Source organism: Hemicordylus capensis, chromosome 2 (assembly GCF_027244095.1).
Source record: "Hemicordylus capensis ecotype Gifberg chromosome 2, rHemCap1.1.pri, whole genome shotgun sequence".
Lineage (NCBI taxonomy): Eukaryota > Metazoa > Chordata > Lepidosauria > Squamata > Cordylidae > Hemicordylus > Hemicordylus capensis.
Genome location: NC_069658.1, coordinates 351259855 through 351286363, shown reverse-complemented (window position 1 = coordinate 351286363; position 26509 = coordinate 351259855). Strand labels below are relative to the sequence as shown.

The 26509-nt window shown below is 41.6% G+C and overlaps 1 protein-coding gene across 2 annotated transcripts in view; it reads right to left on the bottom strand.

Moving 5' to 3' along the window:
- Nucleotides 1-26509, bottom strand: part of VDAC1 (voltage dependent anion channel 1) — a 35716-nt gene that overhangs the window by 1617 nt on the left and 7590 nt on the right. For both annotated transcript variants that reach the window (XM_053295530.1, XM_053295531.1), the window contains exons 2-8: nucleotides 25754-25823; nucleotides 22363-22412; nucleotides 20678-20830; nucleotides 20540-20592; nucleotides 6162-6389; nucleotides 3371-3521; nucleotides 2309-2366 (exon numbers count right to left, since the gene is read on the bottom strand). In XM_053295530.1, coding sequence (XP_053151505.1) covers nucleotides 2309-2366; nucleotides 3371-3521; nucleotides 6162-6389; nucleotides 20540-20592; nucleotides 20678-20830; nucleotides 22363-22412; nucleotides 25754-25823 — 763 coding nt within the window. The remainder of the gene's footprint in view (nucleotides 1-2308; nucleotides 2367-3370; nucleotides 3522-6161; nucleotides 6390-20539; nucleotides 20593-20677; nucleotides 20831-22362; nucleotides 22413-25753; nucleotides 25824-26509) is intronic.

Below are 26509 nucleotides of genomic sequence, written 5' to 3'. Positions count from 1 at the left end.
TGTGCCCACATGCATTCAAAGTGAGACCTTTCTGATTCAACCTGAGCGGGATCTAAAATTAACTGAGCAGACATCAAAAAATGTGTGAGTGAGCACACACGTGCATGCCTTAACTTAGGGAACACTGGTAGGAAGATCTGGAGAGGGGAGACTATTTGGTTGTTCTTGGCTTTTAAACAACTTTTGAAAACACACCTGTTTTATCAGTTTAGCCTGTTTTAATGTTTTATTTATCGTGATTTTAATTTGTTTTTACGTGATTTCTAGGTTTTAGTTGTTTGATTTAGATTGTAAACCTCCCTGAGATTTTATATAGGGAGGTCTAAAAACACGATTAAATAAACAAACATTTCATACAAGGCAAACTCTCAAATCACCAAACTAATTTTAGAAGGCAAGAAGACCCACAGGAGAGCCTCTCTGAAAGATATCATAGGGTGAGTGTGTGGGTTAAAGCTGGAGCATATGGTCCTTCAGGGAACTTGGCCCTAAGTCACACAAGCTTTAAAAAGGTCAAAACCAGCACCCCAATTGTGCCCGGAAATATACTAGTAACCAGTGCAGCTGTTACTGCAGCAGTATGGACGTCTTGAATTTGTCAAGTCTCTTGCGGCCATATTCTGTACCAGCTGAAGTATAGGCAGTTCAAGGGCAGCCCTACACAGAGCTTGTTGCACCTTTCTCTCTAACTAGATTTAACATAGCTGGCAATTTAGTTCAGGTTTTCCAGCAGTAACACTATTAGTCTAGAAGGAGCAGCCTTCACTAGAGACCAGTATAACCTAAGTTCAGATGCAATAACTGGTTAACAACTGGGGAAATGGGAGAGAGATATTCCTAGTGTTCTGGGTGAATTTTGAAAATCAGATGTAACAACAATCCCCTAAAGACTGTTGCTCCTACTCAAAAGTGAGAAACTTCCCCTTGACAGGATTTTATATTTCAGGAACTTATTCTTCTATAATTCTGTGAGCCAATTTACAATAACTAATACCCAGGCTTAGAAAGCGTGCACCTAAGGAGGCTCTGCAGGGGTTTGCCAGGAGCCAGTGCACAATTCCCCAGCCTTCCCCCATGTGCACTGTTCCTCCAGAGAGTTAATACTTCTGAGCACTCCAGAAGCACTCTGCAAGCTCAAACACACATTGATGTATTTCCAATCTTGCAGAGGGCAAACAGCGCTCAGAGATCTTAGTCCTGGGTGCAACAGCAGAGATGTGCATGGGCTCCTGGCACATCCATGGAGCCTCCTCATGTGCACGCTTTGTTAGTCAAGATGTCAGTGTATTTATAAGATTCGGGAAACAGTACATTTCATTAACATGGATGCACGATTTTGGCCCTCCTGCAGATGCTGGACTACAACTTTCATAATACTCATTGGCCACTGTTGCTGGGGATGGTGGTAGTTGTAGTCTAATAACAGCTGGAGGACCAAAGTTGTGTAGACCTGCTCTAGAACTGTAGATCTAAATGGAGAAAAAGAGCTCTAATTTCTCTGGGAAAAGGCAGTATGTCCTGCAGGTAGGAATTGCAACGTGTCCTGCACACTGTTCCTCTAAGGCGTGCGCATGTGCGCACGCACCCAAGTTTTTGGATGTCCGCTCAGTTCATTTTAAATCCCGCTCAGGTTGAATCAAGAAGGCCCCATTCTGAAAGCAGGTGAGCACACACTGTCTTTATACTGCCTCCCAGAACAAAACTCATTCTGCACAGAGATGAAAAAAATTAGGGACCACTGGTCCTGCAGGTAAGTAATTGCTCCCTTATCCATGATGATGGCAGGAGAAAGAAAATCACTACCAGCCTCAAGTACTTCAAAGTGGTAGGTTGATATTCTTACTACTCAACTGTCAAAGAAAAATGGCATCTACCATCTTCAGTGTGCTTCCTCTGCTGCTGCAACTAATCTTTTTCAGAGATTAGGCAATTCCCATCTTATTAAATCCTCCATTTGCCCTGATGCGATTACATGCCATCATAATGATCATGGAAAATTGTTGCAACCTCTTGGGAACCTGCAGTCAGGCCTGCTTCTCATTCTTACCCGATTAGAGAAACTGTCCATGCACACAGCAATGGTGTTAGATTAACACCATCACATTCTTCGCAATGTCAGGAAACTGCGCTTAATTGGGATTGTGTAACTATGTTACAGAATTTAAGAAATCAAAGACTGAAGGAACTGGACACCAGGTTTGAAAATAATCAGCTCTACACACAATACTATGTATAACTGGATCACATTTTAATTGGGCAAAAATAATGTTTAGATTTAAAAGATCAGTTTCATGCTGCCTGCACGTACCTGGCTTCAGAGTCTGAGTATATCCTAAACCAATCAGACTGGAATTATTCACTTTAGCCTGCAAAACAAAGTTAGTGTATCTCAAAAACTACTTTTTCAAAGTTCTTGCTGCTTAGCAGTTGAACAAAATTGCCAGTTTATTTCATTGAGGGAGAAAATGGAGAACTTGTAACACAGGTAGCTCAATACTACTGGATATTTAATTTGGGCGTTAAGCTCCACTCTGCTCTTTCTAATAAGTGTGCATAATCTTGCAGTCTTAGTGACACTTAAGGAGCATTATCCAAATGAGCTTTATGACAACTAATCAAGCAGTAAATACATACTAAACACAGCTTCTATAGAGTAAGAAAAACCCTAACTAAACTATTTCCTTTTTTTCTGCTAAGCAAAGTCCCGTAAGTTCACCCCAGATGGCCAATGAAATACAGTCCTTGAAGTTTGAATGGCACAAGCAAAAGTGAGCCTAGAATCATAAGCAAAAGTGATCTTAAAATGAACATTTTACACTATTGATAAAAGTGTTATATTTGAAGCCAAGGCTGCTATGAACTCCTCTTGCTCAGAGTGTTTTTACATGTCACCTGATGAACAGTCCACCTCTACAGAGCAGCCATCATATAGATACTGATCCTCCATGTATAGACTATGAGAGAGAAGGATTTCACTTTTCTTCTGTTCCCTGTGAACAATTACATTCCTATCTGCTACAGTGAGGATGCACAAGATAACTTGAAAGGGACAGTTATCCACTACAGAGAATTAGGCAAGTGCTAAAATGACAATACTATATTACTCCTTTTTACACACAACACTTAAATGAGAAATAAGGAACAGTCCTGTCCTGTTTTTCCTTCTTTGCTTGTACTTCATTTGATAAAGAAATAATTATGTGAAGGAAAGGGATCCAACAATTAGTAAATGTTTTAGCAAAACTGAAAATCATTCAAGGTTTCAAAGAGTGGTTTTGGAGGAGTTTGGTATTGGATTGAGTTCAGAAGAAGTCATTTTCAGTCATGGAATCAATTGCAAATAAAATATGCATGTCCGCATGATACTCACAGAGAAAGATGCATCTGCATCAATCTGGTATTTGGCTGCTATTCCAAAGCGAGTGTTGCTATTTCCAGCTGTCCATGCAAGATTAACAGCAGTTTCCAATTTATCATTCACCTTCTGATAAATGGAACCTCCAAATTCTGTACCATCATTCCTATAAGAACAAAAATAGCAAAGTTTATTCATGGACATTTTTTCATAATGAGTCATCACTACTTGGATGGTCCCTGTGAAGTCTGGGAATCTTTAGATATTAAGGCTATACACACGAGCAACAAAACCCCGGCTAGGGCAGCTGCGTGGGTAGCCTGACTTATGGCCCTGGCCTTTAGCCAGGGTTAAGGGCACGAGTGCACACTTAACTCCAGTGCTGGGGCCATGTGTATGCTCAGGTTGCATGCCTGTCTCACGGGGGTATACCCCAGTGCACCATGCTCATTGTGCGATGCACTGCCGGATATCCAGAGGCCATGACACATTGTCTTGTCCTCCAGAGATTGTTTGGAGTAGCACTGATCGTCTGGGAGCACAAGCCACACTCCCAGCAACATTTGCTAGATTGTCCTGGGGGGGCAGCAGCAAGCTGAGTTGGACCCTGCTTTTCAGGTTGCTTATGTAATCTTTAATGATGATGATGATGAAGAAGAAGAAGAAGAAGAAAAAGCAGCCAACACACCTCCCCACACCTATACCCTGCAATTTCATGAGCATCTTATTTTGTTGAATGGTTGTGGGGGGGGGGTACACGTGAGAGATATATACACACACACTCCAAATGGAACACACATTTTCCCTAGAGCTTCTCTCTTTATTTTTGCAATTTGGCACATCTTGAAAAGCACTCTGTTGTGAAGAAGTTTAACATTCCTGAAAGAAGTCTCGGTAGCATGAGGGGAGACAAAACAGAACAGCTCTTGGAACCAAACCACAATCATGTTAAAGTGTTATTAGCCCTGATGGGCTTAGTTTTTTCTTCAATCAAGAGCAGACTGATCGAAGTCCCCCGACGATCAGTACCACAGGAAGGAGTGGTGGCCTTTTCTCTCACCTCCTGCCACTGTCCTAATCCACAGGGGTCTGATCCAGCTGCTTACTGACTAAGAAAAACTGAGTCCTTGCGGCTAATAACACTTCAAACACCATAGCCTTCCTAAACACATAAAATAGTAGCAGAAGAACATTAAAATAAGGGAAACAAAATATTCAGGGTTCTGGAATGCCTTTTACATAATTGTATGTCAGAGAGCAACTTGTTCCAATAATGTTACTGCAGCACAGGTAAGTATTGTGGCTGGCAGTGGATTCTGGGTCAGTGGATTTTTTGTGGCCGTTGTTTTTTTTTAATTGTCTTTGAAATGTGTGTTGGGAGGGACAGATTCCCTCTTACTGTGTGCTTGCAGTGTTTTTCAAGGCAGGGTTGCACAATATGTGCACGGCCATAGGGAACAATGGGGAACTTGAAACACCCGATTGTTTTCAATGAGTAGCTCCTAGGGACACCAAAGTGAGTTGTGTGGTACAGCATGATGGCTGCTACTTACCACCCAACCCACAAAAGAAATGAATAAGTGAGTGATTTTAAACCAAATTTTAACCTATCTCCATAGGATCCTATGGTGGTTATGGGGAAAGATTAAAAAAATTGTTTAAAATCACCCACTTGCCCATTTCTTTTGTAGGGTGAGTGGTAGGTAGCACCCACTATGCCCTAACACCCAACCCACCTTGGTGTCCCAAAGAGCTGCCCATGGGGGACAACGGGGTGTTTCAAGTTCCCAATTGTTCCCTATGGCTGAATCACTTGAATCGTTTCAAGGATGATCCGTCAAAACAGCTGGATTGGCCACTGTTCCAATGAATCATTTTGAGGAATCTGCAATTTATTTTGAGCTCAAAATAAATCACAAAATATATTTTGTGCACATCCCTACTCTAGAACTAGGGCCATTACAGGGTTTAATTTGCTTTTCTGTTTACCATGCCTTGTTTTTTCATCACTTATTTTATTTTTAAAAACATGTCTATCTTGTACTCACAGCCCAAGGAGTTCTTAAGGTGGATAAGAGCATGCAAAATCATACAACAATAAAAACACAGTTGCTAATGCTGACATCCTGTTGAAGCACATGTGTAAGCAGGGTCTGCCATGACACAAGTTGTGCTCACTTACAACTTGTCTTCCATGCACCCACATGGATAACATGGGGCATCTTTGCTGGTGCCAGGCACTCCATTCTCCCTGTCTTGATGTGGGCCTCAAAGACCAAAGAAAAGTGTGGGTGCCTGGAGGGCAAGTTGTAAGTGAGCACAATTTATGACATTGAACAACATCATTACTAATCACATGGCATGTCTGTTAAGGCATTGGCCTTAGGTTCCAATCTCTCAGCTTTGTAGAGCTTGAGCCAGATTGAGATAGCTTTAACTCTGATTTTAAACCATACGTGTTTGGTTTTTTTAACCATCAAATACTGTTATTTAAGGCAGCCTGGTTATGGATGGTATCCCCATATTCAGAGGCAGTGTGCCACTGAATACCAGATACTGGGGAGCAACAGCGGAGAGCTATTGCTTTCAAGTCCTTCCTGTGGCTTTCTGGAAGCATCTGGGTGTGCGAAGCAAGGTGCTTGACTAGATGGACCTTTAGTCTGATCCAACAGGGTTCTTGCTATGAGAAGTTCCTCCATCCTTTTTTGAAGAATTTCTGTGAAATATATCCCCTTTCATTTCACTAGTTTGGCAGTCTTTTCTTTTTGTTTCAATGTATTTTCCAACCCAGTTTGCCAGTACTTACACATTGGTGTGAAGCTGGAATTCATCAGTCTTATAACCAACAGCAAAATTGCTCTGAGTTATTCTGGATTTAGCTGTCTCAAAAGTCATTTGGTAACCAGCCAGCCAACCTTCGTAGCCAAACACAAAGGCACCGCGTATTGAAGGACCCGCAATGTCAAAATCCATGTCACAGCCCAAGTTGATATGTTCCCGCTTATATCCAGACTTGACTTTAGCATTCTTCTTTCTAAAACAAGGAAAAGACAACTTTATGTCAACCTTTGATAAATGACTAGTAGGTGAGCCCCGTTGTTGACCAGGCCAAGTCATCTTGCATAGATTATACTTCTAGGAAAGTTTAAGAAACTGAAAATATGTAGAGTAGTAGAAATTTTTATTAATGTGCTTGCAAAAGGGGACTAAAAAGAACAGTTTGACATTTGCAGGATTTCAACTTCAAACATAATTCATTTTATTGTAAAATGACCATATATGATAAATTTGAATCATAATAAATTTGAATCTGAGAAAGATCTTCTGCTTTTCTTGGGCATTGTTGTTTTGGAATTATTGATCTGATTACTGAAGGTTAAAATCTGTTGAAAGTAACAGTTAAAATATTTTATTATTATTAATTCAGAATTTCTGCTAAAGATATCCAAAAAATTATTTGAACTTGTCCCCAAGCATATTCCGATGTAAAAAGTGGTGCATTCAGCTACATAGATAATCGGAAAGTATGATGTTCAGAATTTATTCAAAAAACTACCAATTTTGTAAAAATTAAAAAAAATTCATTGTGCATATATTCCAGTGTAAAAGGTAGTGCATTCAACTAATTCCAGTGACAGGGTTGTGTATGCAAAATTTGGTATCTGGAGGTCATTGGGAAGAATGACTTTATGTTGCACAGACTCTTCAAAATATAATAATGATTTTTATTTATTTATACCACCTGATATATACATCTCTAGGTGGTTTATATAAACTACAATATAAAAATAAAAACAAAACACTTTCACAAAATAAACAAAAAACAATTCACAAAGTGAAACCATTAAAATAATTTCACAGGATAAACACAATTCAACAGTTTAAAATTAATTTTAAATAAACTTTAAATTAATTAAAAGCCTGAGAAAACAGGTATGTCTTAAGAGTCTTTTTAAAAGCAATCAGAGATGGAGAAGCTCTTATTTTGACAGGGAATGCATTCCAAAACCCTGGGGCAGCCACAGAGAAGGCCCGGCCCTGAACCAACCCCAGACAAGCCAGTGGCAATTGTAACTGGACCTCCCCAGATGATCTTTAGGTAGTAGGGTTCATGACAAAGAAGGTGATCTCTTAAATTCCCTGGGCCTACGCCATTAAGAGCTTTATAGAGAATGACTAGAACTTTGTATTTAGCTCAGAAACATATCGGCAGCAAGTGCAATTCTTATATAGTGTTATATGGTCCCTTTGTGTTGTCCCAGAGACCAACCTGGCTGCTGCATTCTGTACTAGTTGAAGTTTCTGAACTATGTACAAAGGCAGCCCCATGTAAACACCCACCTGCTCTCTTGACCCTTGCCTAACTTGGCTTATTTCACCTGATAGTCATATTATCAGAGATGGTCTGGTAAATATCATAAATGCTGCGCTGAGGAAGGGCAGGATGCCCCCTTGTCTTAAGGAGGCTATTATTAGACCTTATTTGAAGAAACCTGCTTTGGATCCCTCAGCTAATTACAAGCCTGTCTCTAATCTTCCTTGGTTGGGCAAGGTGATTGAGCAAGTGGTTGCTTCTCAGCTCCAGGCAGTTTTGGATGACACAGATTATTTAGATCCTTTCCAGACTGGCTTTCAGGTGGACTATGGGGTTGAGACTGCCTGTCGGCCTGATGGATGATCTCCAATTGGTGAGCGACAGAGGGAGTGTGACTCTCTTCACCCTTTTCGATACCATTGACCATGGAATCCTGCTGGGTCGCTTGAAGGAGGTGGGATTGGGTGGCACTGTTTTACAGTGGTTCCATTCCTACCTCTCTGGCAGATTCCAGATGGTGTCGCTTGGAGACTATTGCTCTGAAAAGCGAGAGCTGAAGTGTGGGGTTCCACAAGGCTCCATACTGTCTCCAATGCTTTTAAACATGTACATGAAACCACTGGGAGAGATTGTCAGGAAGTTTGGTGTGGGATGCTATCAATATGCTGATGACACCCAGATCTATTTCTCTATACCAACTTCATCAGGAAATGGCATGACCCCCCCAACTGCCTGCCTGGAAGTGATATTGGGCTGGATGAGGGATAACAGACAGAAGTTGAATCCAAACAGGACGGAGGTACTGTCTGTAGGAGGTTGGGATCTGAGAGATGGTACAGATCTGCCTGTTCTGGATAGGGTTACACTCCCCACAAAAGATCAGGTTTGTAGTCTGGGAGTGATCCGGGTTCCCAAACTCTCCCTGGTTTCTCAGGTTGAGGCTGTGACTAGGAGTGCTTTTTATCAGCTTCAGCTGATACACCAGATACATCCATTCTTGAAGACTAGGGACCTTAAAATTGTGGTACATATGCTGGTAACCTCTAGGCTTGACTACTGTAATGCACTCTACATGGGGCTGCCTTTGTACATAGTACAGAAACTACAATTGGTACAGAATAAAGCAGCCAGACTGGTCTCTGTGTTTACCCAAAGGGACCATATAACACCAATTCTAAAAGAACTGCACTGGCTCCCAATAGGTTTCCAAACGAAATACAAAGTTCTAGTTATTACCTATAAGGCCCTTAATGGCTTAGGTCCAGGGTATTTAAGAGACCGCCTTCTCTGTCGTGAACCCTGTTGCCTATTAAGATCATCTGGAGAGGTCCAATTATGGGACCCACAAACTTGTTTGGTGGCAACTCGGGACCGGGCCTTTTCTGTGGCTGCCCCAGGGCTTTGGAATGCACTCCCTGCTGAAATAAGAGCATCTCCTTCTCTGTTTGCTTTTAAGAGAACCCTGAAGATGTACCTGTTTTCCCAGGCCTTCAACCGAGATTCGATTTTTAAATTTTAATGTGTTTTTATCTATGATTTTTATCTTTTTATGAATTTTAAATGTGTTATATTCTATGTTTTAATTCTGTACACCACCTAGAGATTTTTATACTAGGCAGTATATAAATTCAATTAATAATAATGAAAAGAGCATTACAGTAGTCAAACCTGGAGGTCACCAGCATATGCACTACCATTTTAAGGTTATTTACCTCCAGAAATGAGCATAGCTGACATATCAACCAAAGCTGATAAAAAGCACTCCTGGCCACTGCCTTAACCTGAGAAACCAGAGAGAATTTTGGATCCAGGAGCACTCCCAAGCTACATACCTTATCTTTCAAGGGGAGTGTAACCTCATTGAGAACAGGCAGATTTAAACCATCACTAGGGTTTTGACCCCAAATAGCAGTACCTCCATCTAATTTGGATTCAACTTCAGTTGGTTATCCCTCATCCAGCCCATTACCACCTCCAGGTAGGAACGTACACAAACCTCAGTTCGAACTGTGGACTGAGCACAGTTCAGGAGCTTTAAGAAAGAGGAGAGCAGGTCTTTACCTATTTATTCTCTGCCGCCCCATGCACTTCCTGCTGGGATGGCGTGCATTCCGAGAAGCGCTGCGCAGATGGACACCATGTGCATGCTGGCACCGCATGGGGCTTCTTAGGATGCACACCACCCCAGCAGGAAGCTGCATAAGGCAGAAGACCTGCTGGCCTTTTTCTTAAAGCTCCCAAACTGTGTTCGAACCGCAGTTCATGCACATCCCTACTTCCACGCAGGCATTTAGGAAAATTATGCTGTTTCCTGATGAAGTTGATAGGGAGAAATAGATTTGGGTGTCATCAGCATATTGATAACACCCTGCACCAAATCGTCTGATTATCTCTCCTAGCAGTTTAATGTAGATGTTAAGAAACCTACTTTTTGCAATCTTGCACCACTCTGTGTCTTTAACAACTGCAAGGAAGGCTAAAATATTTAAACGGGTGTGGCTTTCCCAAACATATAGAGGCAGTTATAGGGGAAAGCTGAACCTGTTGTATTTGTCATGCAGGTCTTTAGAACATACTGCTTCTGTCACAAAAAAGGACTGCCATATTTTTCATTGACATATTACACATGCAAGTACATACCTCACAGTTATCTGATGCCATCACATGCTGCAGTTACTATTCACTTAGATGACTTGCTCACTATTATAACCCAAAGCATAGCCACAATAGAATATTCTGAGCATATCTCAGAGCCCATTTTTTATTCTGACATAGAATGTATATATAGCTGCTATCCATTTCCTCTGTCCCTTTGTAGCCTCCTCTGGCCCTCTTTCAAACACATCTCACCCACCCCAAAATCCTGATGAACCTTGCATACTAACTCCCACAACTTTATCCACTTTCAATAGGCCAATAAGCCATTTTCTATAAGTCTAATCTTTATAATACAAGGGGACAAGGTTTTTAAAGGTCAGGGTTGTCACAGAAAATTCCTGCTGTGGAGTGTGCTGTTGCCATGTGAACAACAAATGCAACTACACTGACTATAATTAAGGCTAAAATCTAATGCACGCTTACACAGGAGCAAACTTCACTGAACACAATGGGACCTACTTCTGATTAAACACGCAAAGGACTGCATTGCATGAGTAATTAGGGAAGACGCTGCAGCTGTATTTTAAACATTTTTAAAAAAAACAAGGAGAACTAGAAGTGTATTTCGGGGGGGAAAGAGTTCAGTTTTTAAAAAAAATAAAAATACAATCCATCATCAATTTAAAAAAAAAAATAGTAAAGCCCAAAGATTAAGAACAAATCAAAAAGAAGCAGGGGAAATACCCCTCTTCACAGCTTTCCATTTTATTTTCAGCCTACATGGAAGAAATTCATTTTGACGGTTCTTACGTAACCATGATGAGAAAATTAAATCTGAGCAGCTGTTCCACCAGGCTGTCAACGACAAGCAGCAGTGCCAGAACTACATATTTGTGACCACCACAGACATGGTCCCTCCCCAAAAAACTTGAAATTAGATCGATAAGAGAGATCACAGATTGACAATGAAAAGTGGGAAGGGGGGAATAATATGGCAACACAGAGAAAGGTAAGATTACACTGAGGTGATTCCGGAATGTTTGGATAAAAAAGAAGGTACTCGAGAATAGAGAGAGAGGCAGTTGATCAACAGAGAGGAAAATAATATTCAAGCAGCAGCATGACAGAAGGAAGGAAAAGAGGCCAGCAAGCGAAAAAAATAACCAACACAAGCGGCTAGGATGAGCTTGAGGGGAGCAAATGGAGGAAATGAACCATAAGTGCTCATCAATGGCTCCTGATCAAATGCAGGAAGGCTTTGAGGGGTACCACAGTGCTCAGTCTGTTACTCTTCAATATTATATTATATTATTTGTTTACACAGTCAGGCAGGTGTTATTGACTGGTTTGTTTTATCCAGACATTGTCCTTTCCAAGGATCTGGGATGTCAGAATTTTGTTATCAATATTGTTCTTGTTGTTATTATAGATATCGTCGCAGAATATAGACTATTCCCAGTAATGTTGCTTTTTATAACTGGCTGATGGTAATTTCTGTGGCCCCTATAGTGTTGAAGTGCTCTTCAAGTTGTTTTGGAATTGCACCTAGGGCGCCAATTACCACTGGGATTATTTTGGTCTTCTTCTGCCACAGCCTTTCCATTTCAATTTGTAGATCTTTATATTTGGTGATTTTTTCTATTTCTTTTTCTTCTATTCTGCTATCCCCTGGTATTACTATGTCGATTATTTTAACTTGTTTTTCTTTCTTCTCAACTACAGTTATATCTGGACGGTGTATTGTGTGGCAGATGTTTGTCTGTTTGTAGTCGGAAGTCTCATAATATTTTTGCATCTTCATTTTCTACCACTTTTTCAATTTTATGATCCCATCAATCTTTGGCTACAGGTAGCTTGTATTTTTTGCAGATGTTCTACTGTATCATCCCTGCTACCTTGTCATGCCTTTGTTTGTAGTCAGTCTGTGCGATCTTTTTAAAACAGCTGATTAGGTGGTCCACTGTTTCATCTGCTTCTTTACAAAGGCGGCACTTGCTGTTTGTTGTGGATTTTTCGACTTTTGCTCTTATTGCATTTGTTCTTAGTGCCTGTTCTTGTGCAGCCAGTATTAAACCCTCTGTTTCTTTCTTCAAGTTGCCATTCTTAAGCCATTGCCAGGTCTTGGTGATGTCTGATTTTCCACTTATACTGTGCAAGTATTGACCATGCAGTGGCTTATTTTTCCATTTTTCTGCTCGGTTCTTGACTTGTTCTTTCTTGTATGCCTGCTTTGTTTCATTGGTATTGAATAGTTTCACATTATTGACAATCTGAAGTGCATCTTCTTCACTGTCCTTGATATATTCTTCAAGGCCTCTTTTCTCCTCCTCTACTGTTTGATGGACTTGCAGCATTCCTCTTCCACCTGAGCTACGAGGGAGGTATAGCCTATCTACATCACTGCGGGGGTGCAGAGCATGATTGATGGTCATTATCATCATCATGATTTTCCTGGTCTTACAATCCAGCGTCTCTAGCTCTGCCTGGGTCCAGTCTATTATCCCTGCAGTGTATCTATCTGATAACAGGTATAGCCCAGGTGTTTATGGCTTGTATGGTGTTCCCGCCATTGAGTTTGGACTTGAGGATTTTTCGAACTCTCCTGATGTAGTCACTTCCAATTTTTCTTTTAACTTCAGTGTGTACAATGTTATCAGCCTGGAGAATGCCCAAGTATTTGTAAGGTTCTTTCTCTTCCAGGTTCTTGATGTTGCTTCCATTGGGCAGTTCTATTTTTTTGTTTTTGTTTTTTCCCCTCTGTTGGAACTGCACCTTTTGCTGGGTCTTTCATGATGAGATGAGTTTTCCCAGTTGTTAGCCATTGTTCAATATCACTGGCTTGCAAAATGTGATTGAACTGTTTTGATAGTTGTTTATGAAGGCTTGTTAGGTGTTTAAGCCAAAAGCCATGCAGTTCATTGTCACCTGGTACAGTCCAATTTTTAATTTTCTTTGCTCTTTCACTTATTAATTCTGGTGTTATTATTAGATCTTGCATTTGTTGGTTACATTTTTTGACCTCTTTCACCCAGCCTGCCTTTTTATTATAATCTATTGGATTGTCCCATAATTTCCCCCAGAATTGCACTGTTTCTTCTTTATTTGGTGTTTCTACGTTTCTTGCAGTTTCCCCTTCTATGCTTTGGTAGAAACGTCTCTGATTCGACTGGAATTGGAGATTCTGCCTGTGTTGTGTAATTCTGGCTTCGTATCTGCTAATCTTCTTTGACACTGCTGTTATTTGCTGCTTTATTATTTTCAGGACTTCTCTAATTTTCTTGAATCTAGGTGATATTTTTGGATCAGATACTGTTTGGTGTTTTCATTCTTCAGCTTCTTGTCTTTCATATCTTTCAATTTACTAGCATCTGATCTAAGCCTGGAGATTTTATTTTCTCATCTAATCTTCCATTTAGGTGTTGTACTACTTTCTTTTTTTACAGGTCCATTGATCTTATATCCGAGCTCTTGTGTTGTTATTGTTGCTGCACTGTACATTAGTTGGTTTGTTTCTTGCAAATTATTGGTTGTTATTTCTTCAAGTGCAGCATTGACATATTTTAATACCTGAGCAAGTTGTTTTTTGGCACCTGTATTTAGAGCTGGTAGTCGAACCCTGGTGGTTGTTTGGTTCATGTGCTCAGTTATTTTTTGCCTTAGTTTTTGTTGCTTTTCTGTTAAACGACATTTGGGTTTTTGAGGTGAAGGCAAGGGGAGGTTGCCTGGTTTTGATTTTGAAACAGTTCAGCAACAGTGGCGTCCTCTATTTCCAACACCTCCTCCACCTGCGCCTGAGCAACTTCTTCAGTTGGTGGTAATTCTTCTTCCATATCTTGAGCCTGTGTTGCTCTTTGCAGTTCTTCCAGCTCAACTTCTGTGAATACTTTATTTCTCATTATGAATCTTCTCTGGTCTTTGTTCTGTTATTTCTCTGTCTGGATGCTTCTCTTTCCAAATTTGGTACATTCTTTTTAAATAACCTCTTCTAGTTGGACTAGACTTGTAATAGCAGATCATTATTTCCTTGTTGGCTTTTTCCGTATATTTTTCCCTGGTTAAGCGACGTTTCTTCCAGTAACCTTGCAGTCTCCAGCCCTGGTTGCTCAACTGAAGATCCTGAGTCCTGTAGCCCACTTGCCACCAGATGTCCAGGGACTCCAGCACCTGGCACGGTCCTTGTTGACCTGTGCGACGACCGATCCGGTATAGATTTATTAAAGTTATGTCTCACCATATTGTTGATGGGAGAGGTACTCTTCGTCTGGCTCCTCTGGTGAGACCTGTCCAGTATGGTTGGACCTCTGGCATAGCTCTCACCTTCCTCAGAGCACGCAAGCCCCACAACCACGCCAAGGTAGTGCCTCACTGGGGGATTATATTATTTATTTATGTTATTATTATTATTACTAATTTGATTTCTATACCGCCCTTCCAAAAATGGCTCAGGGCGGTTTACACAGAGAAATAACAAATAACTAAGACGGAACCCTGTCCCCAAAGGGCTCACATTCTAAAAAGAAACATAAGATAGACACCAGCAACAGTCACTGGAAATACTGTGCTGGGCGTTGATAGGGCCAATTACTCTCCCCCTGCTAAATAAAGAGAATCACCATGGTAAAAGGTGCCTCTTTGCCCAGTTAGCAGGGATTTTGATCAATGACTTAGAGATGAAGAGATGGAGGAAATCCTTATCAGGTCTGCAGATGACACAAAACGGAGGGGCCGCTAACACCTCCAAAGACAGAAATACAAATCAAAATGACTGTGATTGAATGGGTTGAAATGAACAAAATGAAACTCAGAGACAAAAGCACAGTTCTACAAGGGGTGGTGGTTATCAATAATATGTATAGGTGGAGGATGCCTAGGTTGGCAGTAGTTACATGTGAAAAGGATCCAGGACTGCAATCGATCAACAAATTAAACATGGATCAGTGTGATGCAGCTGCCAGTAAGGTTAATGCAATGTTAGGCTACATAACAGAACATAGTTTCCACATCACAAGAAATAATGGCTCCACTTTAACTTGGTTAGAGTACAGTTCTGGGTGCCATGCTTTAAAGAACAATGTTAACATATTGGAATGGGTTCAGAAAAGAGTAATGAAGGTTGTCAGAGGTCTCAAAAACTAGTCCTAAGAGGAAAAGCTAAAGGACTTTGATATGTCATGCCTGGAAATGAGAAAACTGAGAGGGGATATGATAGCACTCTTCAAATATCTAAAGGGTTGTATCATACAAGAGTGTGAAGACTTGTTCTCTGCTGCCTTAGAGGAGAGGACTAGTATTGTCACCTCTTTTCCTTCTTTCAGATCTCCCCTTAAAACCCACCTTTTCATGAAGCACAATCAACATCCCTCTCTCACTGATTGCTGTTAACTACTGGAAAAGCGATGACATGTAAATGGAATTAAACCAATATATAGGTCTAGAAGATTAAAAGCCCCTCTAGCCAGCAGTGGGGCCCAGTGGGGCCGTAAACTACCAATCTGTTGATGGGTTACCTATTAGTTAGGATTGTTGTCTATTCTTGTTCTCTGCTTCAACCCATGTGATTTTCTGTCTTTTAACTTCCTGTGGTCCATGTTCCCTTTACTATGCAGCACCTTAAGTGGCGCAGCAGGAAAATGCTTGTCTAACAAGCAGAACATTGCCAGTTCGAATCCCCACTGGTATGTTACCCAGACTATGGGAAACGCCTATATTGGGCAACAGCGATATAGGGAGATGCTGAAAGGCATTGTCTCATACTGCACGGGAGGAGGCAATGGTAAACCCCTCCTGTATTCTACCAAAAGAAAACCACAGGGCTCTGTGGGTGCCAGGAGTCGAAATCGACTTGATAGCACACTTTTACCTTTACCATGCTGCATAGGATGGTTTGCAGTTGCTTATAACAGTAAAGCATCCAAAATAAACTCAGCTCTGCATGGCTGGCTGATTTGTTAACTCTGCTAACGGTTACAATTTCAAGTTTGGAAGAAAGACAAACCTCAAAGCAGTTCTTAAGAGATCACAATTCAAAGTTCATCACCTATATGTTCTCTCAGTAACACACAGTATGCCCTATCATCAAGCAACACTTTCACTATGCTGTTTAACTAAGAGATGCCACTTAATCACATCATTAATTGAAGGGTCATTGGCTTGCCTCCAGTTTCCCAGTGATTAGACTAGAGAATATTCAACTACACAGATCTGACTGCTGAAAAGACCTTTTTATTTTATTTTTCAAAGTGTTGATATAGATGTTGCAGAGACATAAAGTGAAAGCTAAGATAAAGTGTGCTGTCAAGTCAATTTCAACTCCTGGCACCCACAGAGCCATGTGGTTGTCTTTGGTAGAATACAGGAGGGGTATACCATTTCCTCCTCCCAAGCAGTATGAGATGATGCCTTTCAGCATCTTCCTATATCACTGCTGCCCGATATAGTTCCAAAGGGAATTTGAACCGGAAACCTTCTGCTTCTTAGTCAAGCATTTCCCTGCTGTGCCACTATGCATTTGTTGGATTTTGCAGAATGTGAAAGCCGGAAAGTGGTTTCAGGGGAGATTCAGGGGAGATTTAAACCCTCCTGTGCCTGCCAATTCTCCCCTGCAAATGTCCCTCCTAAGGCATTTCCCCCCCTAGCAGAACTTACAGTACTTCCAGAGCCCAACATGGGACAAAATCATTAAGAACACTGGCCAGCTTGTTGTGCAACATTGGAAGTAAATGCTGCAGAAGACGTGCCCACATACTGTTTTAAGTAACTCCATGAGTGCGTTCTTGCGCAACACCACCAGTGCTGGCTTTTATATGCACAGCAGCCCCAGCAGGCCAGAAATGTTGATGTTGTGTAACACATGTCGGCCTCTTAATGGGGGGCGGGGCGGGTCATCACCTGTAGAAGAGAATTGGCAGACATGGGAAGGATACCCATTCCCCCCTGCTGATTCTCCAAAAACCAGTGGTTCTCCAAAAACTGCAGTTCGGCTCAAATTAGATCCAAACCACATGCTGCTGAATTGGTTAAGTTGAACTGACCAGCCAATCCACTCTGTTTGACTGAACCAGTTCAGCAGCTAATACTTGTAAAGGGGAATCCGGTGAGGATTCCCCTTTACAAATACAGGGCTGGAGGACCCTGGCTCCTATGAAGAGGGGGGCAAGTAGTTAAAGGGCCTGCTTATTCAACAAGCTTAAATAACTGTTCACCCGCTGGCACAGCTCATAGCTACAGTGTACACAATCCTCCCTCCATTACCAAAGCACCTGCTCACCAGCAGCTCGGTTCCAGCTCCCACACATGCATCAAACTGCACATGTGCAGAGGCTAGAACCAAGCCGCCAGCAAGGATCACATACACTTTTGCTAGGGGCTGCACCAGGTACCCATCTCGCTGTCGCCCCAGCTGCCCATTCAACACCAAGCCGAGTCACCCGAACTGGGCTTGGTTCAGTTCGGTCTGCAATCAAACTACCGAACTGGCCCCGTTTTGAGGTGAACCAGTTTGGTGCTGAACCGTTCATGCACACCTGTGGGTGGCCAGAACCTCAGGGGTATACTCGTGAGTCAAATGGGCCGTAACCCAAAATTTGGCTTTTAAAAAGCCAAATCTGGCAACAGAGATTAGCATTACAAAGGAAACACGGATTTGGGAAGCCCATATTTCTATTGCAACACACAGTTCTGCCCTAAGAATGCCATTAAAACTTTTGTTTAATTACTGCCAAAATAGATTGCTTTCCTTGGGTCAAATAATATAGCCTCATATTCCAATGGCAGCAACTTCATGCAAGTATTAAATGATGGGATTCCATCCCAAGCCAGTTAATTGAGAGCAAAACAATCCAGAAATACATCAGAAACATCCTGGAGCTGAGATGAGCAAGCTATTCTGAATCCATAGACACTGATAAACTGAGCACATTCTGTCCAGTAACACACAACCAAACAAACTGCCAATGGTATGTAGTGATAGAGACAAATCCAGCTTTTTGAGACTTTTGATTAACTGCAACTGGGTCTCACATGCTGGAGCAACTGCCTCTGTCCCTGACACAGGATTCATGCATCTGGAGAGGGGTAAGGCAAAATCATTTATAAGCTCAAGTTAAGGGAAGTCCAAATGGAAGGCACAAATTCATGAATATGCTAGCAAAGGTGGCCATGTTTTTTAATCTGGGGAGCCCCTTGTTGGGCGTCTGCAGGGCTTTTTCAGGAGGAGTGTGTGTAGCAAATACGACAATTCTATAGCCACAGCTGGGACTAAGCCCCATTTAATTCAATGTGGCTGGCTAAATCCGGAGGTGGGGCAATTGCCTCTCTTTGACCCCCCCCCCCATGCTACAGTTGTCTCAGCAACCACAACAGCTCAACCTGGCTCCTCCTCACAGCTCCCAGTGACCTCCTTAAGCAGAATGTCCTTGCTCCCACACAGCATGCCACGTCACATGGTGGGAGGCGGGTTGGGGCTTTTCCTCTGACTTCCTGCTGAACTTCAGAAACACAAAATCAGGGAAGGGGCAGAGTCTTCGGCAACCACAATTCCCGGCTGGCTATAAAAGCCAGCCAATCTTTTTTTGACCTCCACATCAGAAGAATGGAAGGACTAAAGTAAAGTTTTTCACTTCCACCAAGGAAAGCAAGAAGCACTTCTAGTCAAAGGGGTTTATCTCAGAAGTTGACACAAACATTCCTCATTGACAAAAGAGGGGAAGCCTCTGGCTCCACAACTCACCCCTATAAGGTGCAGCACTCCTTGTTCTTTGTTAGTAACTAAGTTTAAAAAAAAAACACAACTCAGACCCTGAAACTTTGTTACTAGAAGAGAGCCCATTCCTATCTGTTGACACTTTAAAATCACGCCAAGGTTATATCAAGCCCATTTAACTCAGAAAGCCTCTTCACATGAGCAGCAAAACCTGAGTTATTTGCCTCTTACCCAGCACTGCATGCATGTCTGAACCAAGGCAAATGCCCCAAGCCCGGTAGTCCGAATCTGGGTAACCCTGCTTCTAACCCTTGCTCTTAACTAAGGTTAGTGAAAAGCAGGGCCTCTGGTACCTAAACTTGTCCATTGTGCATCCACATTTCCTAGTATTTTCAGGTCCTGGAAACCAGCCACTATGTTTGTGAAAGAGTGCTGCAGCTTGAGGGACTTCTAGCTGTGGATGTGCTGCTCTGCATAGCACGCTCTATGGTCCCATGCTAGCAATGACTTAAATAGTGTTGGGACCTCCTCCTGAGGTCATGGGGTTTCTCACCTCTTGGCCACATGGTGCATTCTCAAGGAACTTTGATGATCCAAGCTCATCACTACAGTGCTTGTCTGGAAGCAGGGGTTGCAAAGCCCAATGGAGACTCTGCTTGTATGTCCAGTATGGGGTAAGAACTCTTCCAAGTTCCAAACCACCCCCTTCTGATCATTTTGCAAGAGCCCAGTATGTTTTACTGTCTCGTTCCGATGACAATTTTCACTTCAATTTTAGGCAGATCTCACATGAACACTGGAACTTTTAGTACAGTTAGTTTGCCATGCAACATTTCTTTGTTTTTCCCCCTTCCAGAGTAATAATTGCTACTAAAAGCCAAAGTTTATAATACTGCTGCAAAGCTAAACATGAAGGTTATGGATGGGGATAGCCAGCACTTTGATCTACATCTTGAAGGCAAACATCATAATAAATGCATCCCTAACTGCTTGAAATGCAGTGTGCTAGTTTTAGGAATAGTCTTTGTAATATTCTGACATAAGAAGCATTTAGAAAGGAGGGGCAGGGAGAGTCCACAGATATTAACCACATATAATCTCCCAACTGCTTAATCCTCCTGGCCCATATAACCATCACAACAACAAAACCTTTCATATAGCCAACCCCACAGGCTGCAAAAATTGGACTAGAGATCCAGCCTGAAGAAAAAGGGAACCCAAATATCATAACTGAAGTGTTAGAGTAGGATGCTAATTGACGAGTTGTGCTAATTAAAGCATGCCCTGCTGACACTGTCATTTTATCCTTTTAATAGCCACATGTACATCTCAAGGCAAAATCAGCAGCAAGAAGCTCACATTTTGACTATTTTTAACATTACATTTGGAAGTTTTGCTTGATATAAGTAGCTTGTGGTTTTTTTTTAAGGAACGATGAAAAAAGCATCAAGTTCAGCCTGATCAAACTGAAGAATCTGATCAGGTTGGAAGGACAAGAGAATTAATCAGCATCCCAGAAAACAAACAACAAAAGAAATTATTCTGCTGTACACACTTACTCACTCCTTACCCAGTGTTTGGAGAGAATGAGGAGTCAAAGGTCAGCTTCAGTCCATGTGCAAGCTAAACAGAGAGAGAGAAAACACAATTAGTTTAAAAGGAAGTCACCAAATGGCTTGATAAATTAGTCTTTCAATTCAACACTCACCTGATCTTCTAAAGTTATCTCTGTGCCTAGTGTGTTGTCAGTATTCCATTTCTCTGTGAATGTCAAGCCATATTCTGTCCATCTGTACTTGGTTTCCAAACTTCCAGTAACTTTGCTTGTTTCTGTATTTGCTGAACCTGAGCTTGTAAATTCCTAAAAACAAAATATGTTTTTGTGATAGTCAAGCTTGAGGGAGGACTAGGCCTCAATTAAAATAACTGCTTGGGGGGTGGGCCTCTCCAAATAAGGAAGAAAGCCCAGGAGAATCAAATCCCTGTGGCCCAATCCAGAGGGAGGGGCAAGGTTTACTGGACAATAGCCTATAAATAAGTAGGGCTGGATGTGTTTTTTGTTTGTTTGTTTGTTTTTTCATTTTATATCCCACTCTTCCTCCAAGGAGCCCAGAGCGGTGTACTACATACTTAGGTTTCTCCTCACAACAACCCTGTGAAGTAGGTTAGGCTGAGAGAGAAGTGACTGGCCCAGAGTCACCCAGCTAGTTTCATGGCTGAATGGGGATTTGAACTAGGGTCTCCTCGGTCCTAGTCCGGCATTCTAGCCACTACACCATGCTGTTCTGTTGTTCCTTGGAGGCCTCAGTGAGATCTGATCAGCAACTACTGTAGGAAAAGGGGAGATTAACAGCCTGGGGCTGAGAATCAACTGGAAGTTCCTTACCTGGAAGTAAGGAAGGATGGGGACCAGTTTAGCTAGATGCATCAGGGAATTTATCTTTGTTTCAGTGCTCGGATCTGACTGCATGGTTCTTGTAGTCCCTGGGGAAGGATGTACTTGAATGGAAGCAGCGATTGTTGATGCCTCTATAGTTTTCCTTATCATCCAATTATTAATAAATCCTTGTTGTTGTTGTTGTTGTTGTTTTGTTGTTAAAGAGTGTTAGTCCTTATTGGGTCCTGCCCTAGTCACAGGCTCTTTGAAGGCCTAAGACTGCTCAAGCCTTTGTTTTAGGGAGGGGTTTTCCACTTTACTCTCCCCAAATATTCCCTTGAAAGGGTGAATCTGCTCATATGAAAAGTGGATGGTGGCAGCCTACCCTGGATCCCACACAGCTAGAGCAGGGATTTTGTATTCTACCACCCACCACCCTGCCTTTTGAGTGTTACATATGTAGAATGTGGAATTTATTTATTTATTTATTTTTAATGATGATGATGATGATGATGATGATGATGCAACTTTTATAATATTATACCATCAGTATGAATAGAGTCCTTCAGAATAAACCCTCAAAAGTAGACAAACTTCTACTCCCCCAAGGAACTTACAGTCTAAAATGGGTAAAATTCCGCTTGTACTCCCCCAACTGTGCCAAAGGTCTGGATGTCATCCAGTGGGGCTACAGCCCTATGCCCACTTAATTGGATGGGAGTCCCACTGACCTCAAGTGCATGAGTGCACCTCTCCTTCCATTAATAGAAGGAGCTTCCACCAGTGGTGCTCTGCTGCACAAGTCTGGATGCCGCCCACCGTATAGTGACATATTTAAGCAAGTTTAGATTTGATATTTTTTTTTAAATGAAGTATTTTCCATTTCCTCTGAAATGTCCTTTTGTTTCTGCAGGGGTTGGGCGAAGTTTCTAAGATGGATATGAGATTAAAAGTTGCATTTTTAGAAGTGTCAGTGTAAGTTATGAAAAAAGAATCTTAATTCTTTCTTGACTCACCAGTCCATTTTCAGATTTTGTTTTCAAATCCAACTTTACTAAGCCAAATCCTGAGGAAATAAAAATAAGCCAGAATTATGTTAGTTTCAGTATGGAAAACATTAACTTGATACCATTTCTTATTTATAATCGTCATACCCCCGGCTAACTTGGCAAAGAGGCACCTTTTAATGCGGTGATTCTCTTTATTTAGCAGGAGGAGACTAACTGGCCCTATATACCCCCACCACAGTATCCCTCCAGTGACTGTTGCTGGTGTCTTTCTTCTGTTTCTTTTTAGATTGTGAGCCCTTTGGGGACAGGGATCCATTTTGTTTATCTTATTTATTTTTTATTTCTCTGTGTGAACCGCCCTGAGCCATTTTTGGAAGGGCGGTATAGAAATCGAATAAATAAATAAATAAATAAATAAATAAATCATAACAGAAACATGTGCATAGCACTTTTTAAATGCGCAAAGCACTTCACATGCATTTCCTCGAGGTAATCCTTGAAACAACCCTGTAAGAGCTTGCCTAAGACCACCTGGTGAGTCCAAGGCAGAAGTGAGATTTGAACTGGGGAAGTTTTGATTCACAACTCAAACCAAAAGTCCACTGCAGCAATGTTCTAGTGTGCCCATGACAGCAGAAGATGATGAATTTAGGAATCTATACTCATGTTGCCTTGGGGGTGGGCGCAGGGAATGGAACCAGGTCTTCTTCCTTTATTCACACAGAACACTACTTTGCTGAATGGACTAATTTTGTAGAAGTACTTGCAAAGGGTAAAAGAGAGATATCTAATGTTCTTACCAAGGAATCTAAATGGCGGGGGGGGGAATTATCTGCAGGGTAAAGCATTGGTTCAACTTTCAGTCTATGAACAGCAAACAGCCTGACTAGCACTTTCTGAGGCTGCACAGCAGGAAAGATTATTGCCCCCTCATCCAGGAGTAAATATGCTGCCACTTAGTGCTGAGAGGGAAGGATTCTCCAAACGAAGCCCACGTAGCAAGACAAATCTGCACTTGCATTTCATTGCTGGGTAGGCTGACCTTTTCAGAATGACTAGGGCTCTTCTTTGTGAGCAGTGAGCAAGACCAGTTGGTACTCCTGACACTATACAGAAAACATATGACTCTTTTTTGTCTAGCCAGATTCACACAGGGAAGAGGCACTAGAACTAGCTTCTGACACTTGGTGAATAGCAGAGAGGAAGGACTGGAGAGCTTTTACTTAGAAATAAGATGCTGTTGTACAGCTCCAGTAAGGCAATTTTAAACAAGCTTTCCATTAATTGACTTATCTGCAATGAAGGCACAAGTACCTCCAACAATAATTAACAAGACTAAGTCACAATTTGTCCATTCATCTCCTTAGATGAGTAACAGGAATGAAATCCAAAGCCAAGAGCTCAGATAATAGCAACTAAAGCCCACAGTCCAGCATACAAAAAGCTCATTCTCATGATGACCAAACTGGAAAGAAGAAGGGAAGGCAGGGTCTTACTTTCCTGCTCCCACATGATACGAGCCTCCTCTGGGCTCTGCCACTCATGCGCCCACATGAGCAGTGTGGCGGCAAGTTCCAGAGTTCTGATGGGAGGGAGGAAATTCACGCAGGGTCCTCCAGGATCCCACAATGCAATACATGAACAGCAGAGCTGCTGCTCTCAGCATTCCAGCAGCTCTGCTTTGCCTGGCCCCTCTTTCCCCCCAATTCTTTGAAAAGCATGGCCATTGGCCACCTGGGAGCTTGAAATGGCAGCAGCACAGATAGCAATAGCAATAGCACTTACATTTATATACCGCTCTATAGCCGGAGCTCTCTAAGCGGTTTACAATGATTTAGCATATTGCCCCCAACATTCTGGGTACTCATTTTACCGACCTCGGAAGGATGGAAGGCTGAGTCAACCTTGAGCCCCTGGTCAGGATCGAACTTGTAACCTTCTGGTTACAGGGTGGCAGTTTTACCACTGCGCCACCAGGGGCTCCAGATGACTAGAAAGTGAAACAGGAAGGGGTTTGTTCTCCTCCTACTTCGTTTTCAACCTGGGTGGCTGATCTGGATTACCCAGGGACAGAGCTTCTGGGTCAGGAGGACTCCTGCTGGTGACCAGAGCTACCTGGGTAGAAGAAGGTTAATCCGGGTAGCTCTGGTCGTGAGAATGAACTTAATGTATTTTACATTACATGAATGTAAAGTGTTTGTGTGTGATATAATAGAATCTCCCCTACTAACTGTGCAAAAAGGCACCTTTTTAAAGTGGTGGTTCTCTTTATTTAGCAGGGAGAGAGTAACTGGCCCTATCCGTCCCTAGCGCAGCATCCCTCCAGTGGCTGTTGCTGGTGTCTATCTTAAGTTTCTTTTTTAGATTGTGAGCCCTTTTATTTTCTCTATCTATCTATCTATATATATATGTAAACCGCTTTGGGAACGTCTGTTGAAAAGTGGTATATAAATATTCATTGTATTCACAATAAAATTACTTTTTATTACATCACGCACAAACACACAGTAATTTCTCAGTAAAAAGCAAGGGGTGAATTACCAGACTGAATTTTTATTTTTTAAACCTCCCAGATGCACAGTACAACCTTTAGTACACATGTTAAAGTCTTCTTGGATCACAACCCACATTTCTTCCCTGTCACAGGATACAGAAAGCAGTGAGAGGGCAGGTGATACAGGGTGTCATCAGCCAATCCACAAACCGGTTTGAATGCAGCCCTGGGAGGGGGGCAGCGAATGGCGGCTCTGAAAGTGAGTAGCGCAGGTCCTTACCCGTGTGCTTGCCACTCCATGCAGCTTCCTCCAGCATCCTGACTATGTGCTGCAGTTGGTGTTTTCTCCAAACCAGCCCTATCTCTCCCTGTTGCACACTGTTTGCTTGGTATTTGTAATTTTGTATTTTTATATTGATATGGGGTTTTTTTATTAAAGAGTTGTAAACACCTTGACTCTCCCAAGAAAGGCAAGATATACACATCTTTAAATAAATAAATTACATGGAATTTTTAAAAAATGGATTTTTTTTTTTAAATGCAATTTAAAAAAAAAAAAAAACCATCTTCCAAAAATATAGCTAGACTTGGCTAGCTTTCAACAGGCTTTCATAATCTAGGAACTACAACTGAAAACAATTCTTTGCAAAATCACTCACCTCCAAGAAAATTAACCAAATTTATTAATTCAGATTTAGCCCACAGTTGCCAGCAGTATATGCATGTTATGTCGAAAGCCTGTTATGGAGACAGGACACAATTTGGTCTATGTCTATTGACTGTATATTGTAACACCCCAGAAACTTGCTGTAATACCCCCACAATCATATTTGTGAAAAATCCTAGAAATCAATGACACAAGTAACCAATGAAAGACATGAGTTTCCCATTGGCAATATTTACCATATCCCTTGGTGAAAATGTCTCGAGCAGATTTTCCTAAGTCAGCATAAGCAGGGGGAACAGTCATTTTCTGCCAAAAGAATGACACTAGAATGATTGTTTGGCCAATAAATATTACACACAGCTCTTTCATTACCCCAGAAGTGAATCAATTCACCACAAAGCAATATACAGCTTTTTCAAAGTAATGGTACTCCCTCTCATGATCACTATAAATAATAAAGGTCTCAATCCAACAGAGCAGTCACTGAAACCAAAGGCTTTAAGCACACCTAATTCTACTGGATTGTGAACATAATTGGTAATAAGCATCACTGAAGCTACATTAAAGAAAAATTAGATTAAATAAGCTGTGGTTTTGGCTTACAACTTGATTCCCAACACGGCAGCAGCCTCTCCACATCAATGAGAGATCACAAGATACATGGTGGCATACAGAGTTAATGCTATACCAGGAAGTATCTGCTGGGTTAATACTTCCCCTCATGTAAAGCTCACACATCATATTTCCCTTTATTTCAAATCTTCCCATGACAGAAGGATGCTATTCTCATATTTTTGAAAATGCATTGTTAAAATTTACCTGGCTTTTCCCTCATGTGGTGACCCAAAATAATCAATAAAGTAACTAAAGTAAAAATAGCCATAAAAATCATGTAATTCCAGAATCAGATCCAACATCTTCTTAAAACTCAACAGCTAAAAGTAATTCTAAAAACAATAACACCATAAGAATAGGATCTACAGAGAACCCTT